This window comes from Mesoplodon mirus, assembly GCF_964341445.2.
Source record: "Mesoplodon mirus genome assembly, chromosome: 6".
Lineage (NCBI taxonomy): Eukaryota > Metazoa > Chordata > Mammalia > Artiodactyla > Ziphiidae > Mesoplodon > Mesoplodon mirus.
In genome coordinates this window covers 72,997,976-73,011,503 of record NC_138982.1, presented here as the reverse complement: position 1 = coordinate 73,011,503, position 13,528 = coordinate 72,997,976, and the positions used below count along the sequence as shown (strand labels likewise).

The 13,528-nt window shown below is 44.1% G+C and overlaps 1 protein-coding gene across 1 annotated transcript; it reads left to right on the top strand.

Moving 5' to 3' along the window:
* Positions 1-437: 437 nt before the first annotated feature.
* Positions 438-9,044, top strand: LOC309805975 (tropomyosin-like; the record flags this gene model as incomplete). Its single annotated transcript, XM_082624339.1, is given in 4 exon segments — positions 438-549; positions 8,183-8,315; positions 8,317-8,784; positions 8,786-9,044. Coding segments are annotated over 4 exon segments (972 nt in total).
* Between the last annotated feature and the right edge of the window lie 4,484 nt (positions 9,045-13,528).

The following is a 13,528-nucleotide window of genomic DNA, read 5'->3' as shown; positions in this document are numbered from 1 at the left end:
ATATCTGCATTGGATACTCCTAATCAATCCTTTATAAGAAGCAAGATGCTGGGTGACTGTGTATATGATACTTTCAAACATTTTGGGAAATCTAACATATCAGTATAATGAGGTTGGCTGGTTGCTCCTAATGTTGCTGGACAAAGTGATAAAAAAAGGATAAAAAAATAAAATAAAAAGTGATAAAAAAATTGAATTCACTCATGAATTCAATTTCCCAGCTCAGACACCACAAAAATGACCTGAAAGCTTCTATACATGCCTTGGAATACTCTTGCCTCCTGTAGCTGCAGGGCCGAGATTGCTGAAAATCAAAAGAATCTCACCCTGTGATTAACTGAATTACAGATTAGACCCCCAGCCTCACACAGTGTCTACCATTAAAGTGAGAGCATTGACTGGGGAAAAAATGGGATCCTGCATGCTACCATGGGGATATGTGGGGGAAATCTGATGAAGCTGGCGACACTGAACCCTTAAATTCTGATGAGCCTTCTTTGCCGGTGGAAGAGGCCTCTCCACCCCCCACTGGAAGTGGCATTGGGTCAGGTACGTGGGATTTTTGCAACAATGCATAACGTGAATTTAATCATGAGAAAATATCAGATAGACCAAAACAGAGGGACATTCTACAAAATAACTGGCCAGTACTCTTCAAAAAGATCAAGGTCATGCAGGACAAACAAAGGCTAAGGAACTTTCACAGATTGGGGGAGACCAAGAAGACATGTCAACTAAATGCAATGTGGGATCACTGATTGGAATCTGGTCCCCAAAAAAAGGTCATTAGTGGGACAATTGATAAAAGTTGCATAAGACTGTAGATTAGTTCATAGTACTGTATCAATATTAACTTCCTGTTTCTGATCATTGTTCTGTGGTTATGTAAGATGTTAACCTTTTGGGGGGATGGGTGCAGTGTATGCAGGAATTCTTTGTGCTATCTTTACAACTGTTTTGTGTCTTAAATTATCTCAAAATGAAAAGTTCAAAAGTTAAAAAAATAAGTTCAAAGCATTATTTAAAGTGAATTACACAAACATGCACTTAAACAGCAACTGGAGATGGAGAATATACTGAGGGAGTAAATGTAAAAAATATCCGGAATATTGATTAGGCTCCCTGAAATCATACTGTGTTCAAAACATGCCGCAGTCACACTGTAAAAAGCAAAATGGAAATAAGAAACTAGATGTAAAAAAAAAAAAATCACAAACAGCCGGAAGAACAATGCAAAATGACCACTTATTCAACCCATGAATTGAAAGGAATTCGGAGTAAAGAACTGATTAAAGAAGGGTTTGGAAGATTTAAGAAAAATGTGACTGAACACAAGTGAGGATTTTGACATATATGGGTGATTTCCCTGCTCTACTATTTCTGGTAAGAAATTATAAATATATATTTCTCTATAGATGAATATATTCTATTTCTTCTAATAAGCATGCATGTGTCTATAAATTATGAATAAAAATTTATCATCATCTCTATAACTAGGAAAGAGTGGATATAAAGAATTGTGCATAAGTCAGAAAATTCTGCAAAAAAAAAAAAAGGAGTTGTACACCAGGGAGAAAGAAACTGATCAGCCCAGTGGTTACACAGTAACTAAGTGGAAAGAAGATCTAACAGTATATCATCATCATTATCTTAAGGCAATTATAGTATAGCGGCAAAAATCTGAGCATTTACTATATACCAGCCACTATTAATCAAGGACTTTACATGTCAATTCACATAATCCTCACAACATATGAGGTTAGTCTACTATTCTTCCCATTTTACAGATGATGGTAAAATGTAAATGGCAAAAATGGGATTTGAGGGCAAGCAGTTTGGCCCAAAAGTAAAGAGTTTAATCACAAGTTTTAACCACTGCCGTGAATTTGCAAGAAAAGACTTGACTCAACAGACTGGTCTTCCCTTCTCCTGGGAGATGAAGCCTCTAATTTATAATACTACTATGCCTTAATATGATCAATACCCAGGATTAGGATCTTCCTGTCACCAGGAGATGATGGACTAGGGCACGTGTGGCAAGGTGAAGAGATGAAGGTTGGGAAGGGGTGACAAGAAGGCTCAGACCATAGGATGTAGAGCCCACACCCCTCACGCCAGCACTGAGGCTGGTTGTAGTTCCCTACTGGCCAGGGCTCTCAAAGGGACCACAGTGAACTGCTCCTGCCATACAGACACTGCCTTGTTGATTAGAAAATGGTCTTTTGGGTAGAATTTGAACTGGTGATGTCAGGCCTTGTCACACCTACCACTTGACTCAAAATTGGCAGCTGGGAGGACAGTCAGCAGAGGACAGTGGACAAATGCTCCTAAGTGTGAATTTAGATTTGAAACACATCCTCAATCAGTTAATATATCCTGTGTTCAGAAAATATGGACACCAACAGTCAGGACTCACTGCGGTTAACTGACTAGGAAAAACAACATGATGAAAACATTTGAGAAATATTTGTTCTGGAAACAGAATTTGCAAATGAATTTAGAGTAGGGTCAACTCAAAAGCCTACAGAAGACAAGGAGGTAATGGATTATAATCGAGTAAAACAGGCAGAGTTGTTTCTTTTGAAGAGGCTTTGTTTCCTTATTAAACACATAGACTAGTCATCACTTCCACAAAGAAATATTCCCTCTCCAATACTGCTTTTAAAACACACAGCTCTTTTGGGCTATCTTTTGTTTTCCTGGCTTTGATGGAGAGACGCACAGAGAAATAGTTCTCTCCTGTGGGACTTTCAGTAATGTAAGCATGATGATAAATCTGGACTGACAAGCCCTAAGAGGGAGACAAGAGGCAGTGGGTGGGAGGATGGGAGGATGGACAGCACACGCACATTGATGAGTACAGGCTCTGTCATCTGGCAGCTGATTTTTGCCAAGCAGAATGTGGGGCCTGTGTTTTCAGACCTCCTCATTGTTCAAGAAAGCCTGAAAACATTTTTATATGAAATATCTTGACTTCCAATATTCACCTCAAGCTTTCAAATTAGGTTCAGACCTCCTTCTTAAAACACTTTCATCATCATCTTCAATGACACTCTCCCAAGTGTCTCCCTTCTGTACTGGATGCTCCTAATCTCCTTTTCTGGGTCCTCTTCTTCTGCTCATCATCTAAAATAAGGGTGTCCCAGATCCACTTCTCTGCTCTATCTACATTCTCTACCTGGGCAATCTCACCTGATCCCATGGCTTTCAGCCACCTGCGCCAGAGATTCCCAAACTTATATCCAGCCCTGACCCCTGCCTGGCACTCCAGACACTTGTCACCGTGACTTCTCCAAATAGATGTCTAATAGAAAACTCAAATTAACATGGCCAAAATGGAACTCTCCCCTGACCTACCCATACCTTCTCCTCCTCATCTCAGGAAATGGAACACCATCCACCAAGGTGTTCAAAACAGGAAAAAAAAAAGAAAAGCATTTCATGCTTTATGTAAAATTTATGTGTGGTATAATTTTGTTTTGTTCACACTTGTTTATAATATAATTTTTGTTCACACTTATGTTATTCCCCCTTTTAGGAGATTCTTTCAGCCCCTTCCTCATCCCTTTCACCAGGAAAATCCCTATTTATCCTTCAAGAATCAGTTCCAGCATCATCACCTCCAGGCAGGGCTGATCGCATAATTTTCTGGGCCCCATGCAAAATGAAAATGTGGATGAAATCAATCTACTTCTCACATGTTTGGTCACCCCAAGCCAAGGGATTGTAGCCTCTGCATGGGACACTCTTGGCACCTGAATGAAGGGTGAGAGAGAGGCCCTCATGAGTTGCCTAGACAATAAGCCTGTGGAACTGCCAGCGCAGGGCAGGGACAACTGCCACCTTGCCCCACCCCAAGACACTGCGGGGCACAAGCCTGACCTTGACCCTCTTTGATCCTGTGCCTGGTCTCTGCCTGGGATGGAGGGTGATGGCAGTATGCGGGCCTCCCCCTGCAAGGCTCACTGCCCCATGGCTCCAGTGGCTGAGGATGGGCTACTGAGAACCCCTCCTGTGGAGACAGGGAAGCAGAGGAAGGTGGGACTGCACTGAGCTGGGCTCCAAGCCCCGGGTACATGCCCATTGTCCCACTGAACTGCACCTACAAAACACACATTTCAAGGATAAAGCTACAATATTAAGATTTCAAAAGGAGACCACAGAGCATTAAACCCCAAGCATGGGCACTTCTGAGCATGAGGCCCTGAGATGCTGGTTGAATGCCCATGAAGCTGGTCCTGCCTCCGAGAAATTTTCTCTGACTGGTCCCCCCAAACGGAACTAGCTGCCCCTTTCTGTGCTCCTTGCTTACCCCATGTTTGCATGTACCACTACATTTAGCACATTATCTTACATTATCTATTTATAAGTATGTTTCACAAAATATTTTGTAAACTTCATAAGTTCAAGGAATTTGGCTAAATCCTTTTTTCTTTTTAATTTCTAGGCCTCAGTATTGAAACTGCTTATCAGTAGACCTTTGATAGGTGTTCAAATGACCTGACAAATATTCTAACTGGCTGAGCAGAAACCAATTTATACACCATCCCTTTTCGGCCCTGCCAACACCCCTACCATGGTTGTCTCCCTTGTGTTCCAGCCCCAGCAATGGATCACAACTGATCCACAGTTTTACGTCCCCACTACTATAGCCACTGCCACCACCACGGACTAGGAAGTTTCCATGCACAGCTCCAACTGACAAGGAGAGATCATCACATCTGAACATCTGAACACTCACGAGATGGGATCCACAGAGGCTCTGGCTTCCTCTGGGGAGCTGGGAAAGGCTGCGTAACATAGCTGGAAAGGTGAGAAAGTTAACATCCTAAGGAGGCAGAATTCAACAGTGAAAGGCAAGAGATAGAAAGGAGTCAGCAGATATTTACCTGTCTTTCCTTCCCCTAATGGACTGTTCTGAAATGCAGTCATTTTATTTGGCCTCTCTGGAAATGTCCCACAAGGCTGGGCAACCAGCCATGATTATTCTGAAGTCATAGCCAGCTTGCCAATACTCCTCCTTGTAGTTTCTTAACCTACTTAGGGTAAGTTTAGGGATATCAAGTTGCCACTGCAACTGATCAAATGGGGGTAATGATAATTATAGTACTTTTGCAGCGGTCGGCTACTTATGATGGCACTGAAACCCTTGATAGGCTCGGGGCAGCTAATTGTCATTTTAAGGCATTCTGTGAAAGCCATAGATGGCTTTAAGGCAGGTAGTAAGTCCAGATCATGAACACATCAAGCAAGAACCAGAGGAACATCTGTGGGGGTAGATCTTGAGGGTGTTGGACCCTCGAGTGGAAATGGAATTTAAACTAAGCAGGAGAAATTTGTTGAAATGGGCAACTCATCCATAAGTTGGAATTTAGTGTCTAGCAAGTCTTAATAATGTCCTAATAAAATTCAGTGTTTACCAGTCCTAATAGTTAGCTGGGATGACTCCATAAAGCCTGGATTCACAATGGCTCAGTTAGTTGAGGTGGATTTGTTGGAACTTACTTGGCAGAGTAATGAGAAAGGGATGAGAAGGCTCAGGAAAAAGAGAGTATTAGAATGAAGACATGCAAACCCACTACCTGAGTATATTCTCCAGGAGGGGACACTCCCCTTGCTAAGAAATGTAGCCATGATGGGAGAGCCAACATCACTGAGAAACTCACTGTTGGTTGTCTTCTTCAGGCCAGGGTTGACAGTGGAAGATCCTGGCATAGCACTGGACTTTATATCAGTGGAGATATTGGGATTCTGGAAAGGCAGAAGCCAGGGGGGATATAATTACTAAACTGAATAGTACGGTCAGAATGGCAATCAAAGTGCCTTGGCCCAAAGTGATTATTACCTCAAATTGATGATGGTTTTCCTAAAGGTAACATAGACAAACCACCATCTAAGAGCATTGGTTGTCAAAGTGTTGTACTAAGATCAACAGCTTTAGCCTCACCTAGGAAATTCTTTGATACAAAAATTCTCAAACCCCACTCCAGACCTACTAATATAAAAATTCTGGGGATATGGCCCAACAATCTATGTTTTAACTAATCCCCTAGGTGATTTGGGTACATGCTAAAGTTTAAAGACCATTGACTAGGCTTTTGTTTGATTTGTACAACCAAAAAAATTCAAAACTGATGATCATAAGGCTGATGTCAGACACTGATGGAAAACTGAAATTTCCAGTTACTAGATCCAAGCCAGTTCACAGAGCCAGAGCCCATTGATTAAAGGGACTATTGGGTCCCCACAATTCCACCACAGCATGGCAAGTATCTCTCTAACCTTTACTCAAATTTTCCAGAGTAACTGTGTGCTGAAGAAAAGGGAGTACCCAGATTTTTTTTTTTTTGCTGCACCATGAGGCATGCGGGATCTCAGTTCCTCAACCAGGGATCAAACCTGTGCCCTCTGCAGTGGAAGTGCAGAGTCTTAACCACTGGACCACCAAGGAAATCCCCAGATGTCTTGAGGATAGTTAGAATGAGATCACAACTGACAGCAATATTAGAGAACCCCAAACACCACCATGGTCCTCCAGTTAAAAGGGAGCTTTATAGATACCAGATTGTAAATGGTGTTTGGGTTCAAGTGCATCTCACAATGGATCCAATAGATCAAAGGACCCACTCTGTTGCAGTATCTCTAGTCTCTGAATGCCTAATGGGATAGATATACTTAGAAGTATGTCCTTGGTTTCCTGACCTATGAATTAAGGAACATTATGATTTAAAAAGGTGCAAGGCACCTTCCCTCCAGGCCAAGACAGTACATCAGAAGCAATATCACCTGCCAGACAAATTGCAGAAATTAGTATCAAAAAAGACTTAAAAGACTCAGGGATGGTGATTCCCATAATATACCTAGTCATTTCACCTACCTGGCCTCTGCAAAAAAAATCATGTGGATCATGGTGGGTGCCAGTGGACTACTATAAACTTAAAATAGTATCCCCAATTATAGTTTCTGTGCTAGATATGAATTTTATGGGAGCAAATCAGCTCAATCTCTGGCACTTCATTTGTGACCACTGTTTTGCTGAATGCTTTATTCCTGATTCTCATCAATAGAGAGGATCAAAAGCAGCTCATCTTCATGTTTCAAGGACAGCAGGAAGTCTTCACTATCTTGCTCTAGGTCTGTGTTAATTTTCTGCTGTCTGTCATGGTCTATTCTATAGTGATCTCCATTATCTTGCTGTTCCGCCATGCACCATGCTAGCCTTCTACACTGATTGACATTTTACTAATTGGACCTAATAAGGAGAACAGGTCAAGTAATTCAAATACCCTATTAAAACACATATATGGGCTTCCCTGGTGGCGCAGTGGTTGAGAGTCCACCTGCTGATGCAGGGGACACGGGTTCATGCCCCGGTCCGGGAGGATCCCACATGCCGCAGAGCGACTGGGGCTGTGAGCCATGGCCGCTGAGCCTGCGCATCCAGAGCCTGTGCTCCGCAATGGGAGAGGCCACAACAGTGAGAGGCCCGCGTACCGCAAAACAAAACAAAACAAAATACATATGTGTCAGAGGGTAGGCAGTAAGTCCTTGATGATCAAGGGGTCTGCAACATCAGTGAAATTTTTAGGGGTCCAGTGGTCTGGAACATGAAGGGCCATACACCCTGAAGTAAAGCCTGAGAGCCTGACAATGGTACACCAAGTAACTGTGCAATTGGAGCTTCCCGTCATGAGCTTAGTGTTAACAGAAACTCCCAGAAGAAGGTTGAGAGGCAAAGAAGCAAACTATTGCATGAAGGAAATGGTAGATTTAGGGAGACTCAAGTACTCCAGAAGATGCAAAAAAAAATATGACTTGTTGGCCTAGATCTCCATATCGCCTGCCTCTGCTGCACTGATGCAATTCTCTCAGCCCACACCTATTCCAACTGAGGGAGAAAGAAAGACCTTGAACTCAAGTCAAAGACAGTTTGGTAGTATGCTATACTGGGTCCTATAGAAATGGATCACTGCTACATTATGCCACAAAGAGACTCCTAATAACCAGGTAGATAGATTGACCTATTTTCTGGGTGTCAGTCAGCTTCTCTCCTTGCTCAGTTCACTGCTTGCACAATGGGCTAATGAACAAAGTGGCCATGGTGGCATGTTCAGATCCTGTACACGAATCCAAAAGCAGGGGCTCCAGGGAAAGTAGGGGTGAGAAGTGGCTGCAGCTCCAGGCAGAGGAGGCAGGAACCCGAAGGCGAGCAGGGGTCGGGTGGGCACCACGGCGGGGGTCACCATCGAGGCGGTGAAGGGCGAGACCCATGTTCTGCAGCAGCAGGCCGGTGACGCGGAGGAAAGGGCCGAGCGCCCCCCGCGAAAGTGGAGGGAGAAAAGCGGCCTGGGAACAGGCTGAGGCGGCCTCCTTGAACCGTAGGATCCAGCTGGTTGAAGAGGAGCTGGACCGCGCTCAAGAGCGCCTGGCCACTGCCCTGCAAAGGCTGGAGGAAGCCGAGAAAGTTGCTGGTGGCAGCGAGAGAGCCATGAAGGTCGCTGAAAACCGAACCTTAAAAGAGGAAGAAAAAATGGAGCTCCAGGAAATCCAACTCGAAGAAGCTAAGCACATTGCAGAAGAGGCAGGTAGGAAGTACGAAGAGGTGGCTCTTAGGTTGGTGATTATTGAGAGAGACTTGGAAAGCACAGAGGAACGAGCTGAGCTGGCAGAGTCCCGTTGCCGAGAGACGGATGAGCAGATCAAATTGATGGAACAGAAGCTGAAGTGTCTGAGTGCTGCTGAAGAAAAGTACTCTCAAAAAGAAGACAAATGTGAGGAAGAGATAGATTCTTACTGATAAACCCAAGGAGACAGAGACTCATGCTGAGTTTGCTGAGAGATCGGTAGCCAAGCTGGAAAAGACAGTGGGTGATTTGGAAGATGAACTGATATGCACCAAAGAGGAGTACCTCTGTACACAAAGGATGCTGCACCAGACTCTGCTTGACCTGGATGAGACGCAGAGCGCCCCAGTCCCGCCCTGCACTGCTCCTCCCTCTGACCCCAACTCCGCTGAGGCCAGCCTGCCCGAAGCTGACCTTTAAACTGATGGTTGACCTTTAACTGGAAGGCTGCTTTCTCCTTTCGCCACGTCTCCCACCCCCTCCCCTGTGTCCTTTTCCCCAAACTGTCTCTGCCTCTCCCCAGAGATTCCAGTTGGACTAGAGGCTGAGCACTTTTGGGAACAACTGTTTAAGGGAATGTGAGCAGAATGTAAAGTGTCTTTAAAAGCATGCTATGAGGTACACATTTTATAATTACCTTTATTCTTGTTGATGTAGCAGCCATTTGTAAAACATTCCAGATAATTCCATAGTTCTGAAGCAGCAGTCTAATCCCTGTCTCACTTTTGGAAGGTAACTTTTCAGCTTAATGCATGTTGCCCTCTCCGTAGAGGAGGGGAAAGGTATGGGCCTGCCTTCCTGAGAGCCAAACAGCCCAGAGAAAGGCTCCATTTTGGGAAACCTCGTTGCTCTGTGAAAAGTACCCACCAAACCAGAGAGGTTATTCCAGGAGGAGTCAGCAAAAAAAAAAAAAAAAAAAGTGCTGTTCAGGTTTTCAGCTGAAAATCGTATCTTTGGGCAACTGTTTTTTTTTTTTTTTTCATCAGAAGTGACCAAACAAAATTAAGATGGCAAGGACTTCCCTGATGACGCAGTGGTTAAGAATCCGCCTGCCAATGCAGGGGACACGGGTTCGAACCCTGGTCCGGGAAGATCTCACATGCCGCAGAGCAACTAAGCCCGTGCGCCACAACTACTGAGCCTGCATGCTAGAGTCTGCAAGCCACAACTACTGACCCTGTGTGCCACAACTACTGAAGCCCGTGTGCCTAGAGCCCGTGCTCCACAACAAGAGAAGCCACCACAATGAGAAGCCCGTGCACCGCAACAAAGAGTAGCCCTCGCTCGCCACAACTAGAGAAAGCTTGCGCACAGCAACAAAGACCCAATGAAGCTAAAAATAAATATATAAATTTATTTAAAAAAAAAAAAGAATCCGCCTGCCAGTGCAGGGGACACGGGTTCAAGCCCTGGTCCAGGAAGATCCCACACGCTGCGGAGCAACTAAGCCAGTGTGCCACAACTAGTGAGACTGTGCTCTAGAGCCTGTGAGCCACAACTACTAAGCTTGCGTTCTAAAGCCCACAAGCCACAACTACTGAGCCTGCGCTCTAAAGCCCATGAGCCACAACTACTGAAGCCCACGCGTCTAGAGCCCGTGCTCCGCAACAAGAGAAGCCACCGCAATGAGAAGCCCGCACACCACAAGGAAGAGTAACCCTCGCTCGCCACAACTAGAGAAAGCCTGCGTGCAGCAACGGAGACCCAACGCAGCCATACATACATACATACATACATTAATTAATTAATTTAAAAAATGGCGAGACTTCTGTCTGAGAGCAAATCCTTGTCCTAGCTCTACCCCATTCCCAACCGCTCACAGAATGGATCATGTGCCCCTTATGTTGAGGTGACCACTTATTTGCTCTCCTGCCTCCTTGAAAGAAAGAAAATTATGTTTTGCCATTGATTGCCATCTGAAACTCATCTCAGCACCCTTTCCTGGGTCTGAAGCTGCTGTCTCTAACAGTGCCATCTCATTGTGCTTTGTATCAGTTAGCGCTGGAGAAATCTTAAATAGCTTATGTACAAAGCTGTTTTTAAGTTTTATACTATTTTGAAACTTTGCTTCTTTGGGGTTGGGGCACACTGGTCACCCCATCTGGCTGTGAGAGCTCTCTAGTCTGTGGGCTGGGAGTGTGCTGATTTTTAAAGTTTCTTTCCCCACACAATCCCTCCTTTTTGGTGAGGTTTCAGTGAGATTTGTTAGGTGTGCATACTGCAGCTTAATTAGCTTAAAATGTACTCTCCTTTGGTGTGGTCTCTTTGGGGGCCAGTTGGGAGAAAGAAAAACCAATAGTGTAACTGTTTTGATACTGAAAATTGATAAACGTCTTTTTGAAATAAAGAACCAGTCCCTCCCCTCTAATAAAAAAAAAAAAAGCAGGGGCTCTAGGAACCAAGAATCAGCCTATCTTCTACCGCTTTTAACGACCCACTTGCAGAATTTATGCTATCTGTTCCTACAACCTTATATCTGCTGCATTAGAGATCCTGATTCCCAAGGTAGCATTGCTTCCTAGAAACAACATTGTTTCACTGAACTGGAAATTGAACTGCTTTGAACTCCTCATGCCAGTGGATAAGCAAGAAAAGAACTACTCTACTGACTGGTTTAGTTGACCTTGATTGTCATGAGAAGGTGGGGTTGTTGCTACACAATGGAGGCAAAAACAAGTACATCTGGATTGTAGAACTCACTGAGGCACCTCTTGGTGATCCTCTGGCCATGAACAGTTGAAAATGGACACTCAAAGCAACTATTGCCTGACAAAGGAAAACAACTGAGGGTTCAAATCTATCAGGGATGAAGGACTGTGTCAACCTACCAGGCAAGCAACCTACAGCAACTGAAATGCTGACTGAAGGTGAGAGAAACTAGAATGGGTGACAAACGAGGTAACTGATGAATATCAGCTATGATCCTGGGACCAGCTGCAGCAGTGACAATTGTAGCTTGGTTTGTTAATCCTCTTTAAGTCTTGCTGAGAAATGGAAACTGACTGATACTTGGAAGGATTGGCCTTGCATCTTCCTTCTTAATGAAGTACAGGAAGTATATCTTGTTCTCATACAAGATCTAGGATATTATAACAAGATGCAAGCAAATCTGATTGGTTCAAGGGATGTAGTATAGGAGACCCAGCTTATGTATCACCCAGGATGCACTCATCCCTGCCGCCCATTCCACCCAGGCATCAACCATCTGCCAGTCTTCTAGCTATTCAAAATATCCCTACAGTTGTTAAGTCCCAGCCACTGCCACTGTCATCGTACACTGATGGTCCCCACACATAGCCCCAGCTGGCACGTGGAGACTGTCCCATTGCAGGCCAGAGGCTCTTGTTGCCCCAGTGGCTGCCTGGAGGGTCTGCATAATACAACCTGGACACATAGGAAGTTAATGCCTCATAGAGTGGATTTCAGCACTGAAAGAATGTAGGTAGGAAGGACAACAGGAGATAAAATTTGCACCCTTCCTTTTCTACAATGGACTGCTCTGAGATGCAGTCTTTTCATATGGCTTCTCTGGAGACATCCTGCAAATCTAGGCATCTCGTTCATGGTGTTGTGAATTTTTGGCCATCTCAGTAACTCATCCCTTTGAATTTTCTCTCCTTTTTCTGCCTCAATTCCCTTTGACTCTCATTCTTGCTTCCCTGGGAATGCAGCCACCCCACGCTACCCCCAATAAAATGCTAGCATGTCAAACTTTGATGTAGGTTTTTTTCGTGCGATCCTGAGCTAAGATGTCTGCTATTTTAATTTTTTGAAAAGTGGGTGATTCAGGACTCTCAGTTTCCAGTCCAACACGTAAAGTGCTTAGAAGTCACCATTCCTTCCCAACAAGGAAAAATCTAAGCAAACCGAAAAATCAACAATCTCTTCTAAGATCTGTCAGAGATGTGAGGTCACAAGGTGAACTGCTGCCCCCCAAATTGGAGAGACACACAAGTGAACACAGAAAACCACAACTTACCAGAGCAGAAATCCATGAACAGACATCTTCATGGGAACCAGTGCCAGGGCAGGAAAATCTGAACTGTAACTGATGAATTGATGATGGAGGCTCAGTGTGGACAAGTCTGAGATTTAAAAACTACAGGAGGAACCAGTGATGGGGTGGGATGGGATGGGGGGAGCATTGCTCACACTTTTGTGAGTTTCACCTCACAGGTCCTCACAGTCAATACTGGAGGAAAATCCCCTCAACCTTCCAGCAGGGGAAAAAGGAAAAGAAACCATTTTGAAATATGCTAAAGGATTCTGTCTTCTCAAAAACCCCCCCACCCCCCAACCCCCAGGAGAAACTACTTTACCAAAACTTAACCTGCTGGGGTTTTATCAGAGCCTGACCAACTTGAGGGAAGGGAAACAACCAACTCCAGCCCCATCTAACCATCCTGTACCACCTAAGGGGTGGGGGGTGGGGGGGAATACTGAGAAGTACTGGTGAACTTCACAGTCCAGGCACACAGACTCATGAAAAAAGGGAGACCTAATCACAGGACTTTCAAATGCTGCCCACTCCTCCTCCACATTTTACCACCACAACACTAAAGACGTACATACTTCAATTCCTGGTACATCACATCCACCTTTCAACCAAAAATTACAAAGCATACTAAAAGGCAAAAAATACTGTTTGAAGAGGCATGACAATCATCAGAACCAGAGTCAGATACGGTAGGAATGTTGGAATTATCACAACAGTAATTTGAAAAAAAACTGTGATTAATATGCTAAGGGCCTTGATGGTAAACGTAGAAAACATGCAAAAACAGGACATGTAAGAACACGAAGTAGAGAGATGGAAATTCTAAGAAAGTATCAGAAAGAACTACTAGAGATCAATAAAGACGTTTGATGGGCTTATTAGGAGAATAGATACTGCAGAGGAAATA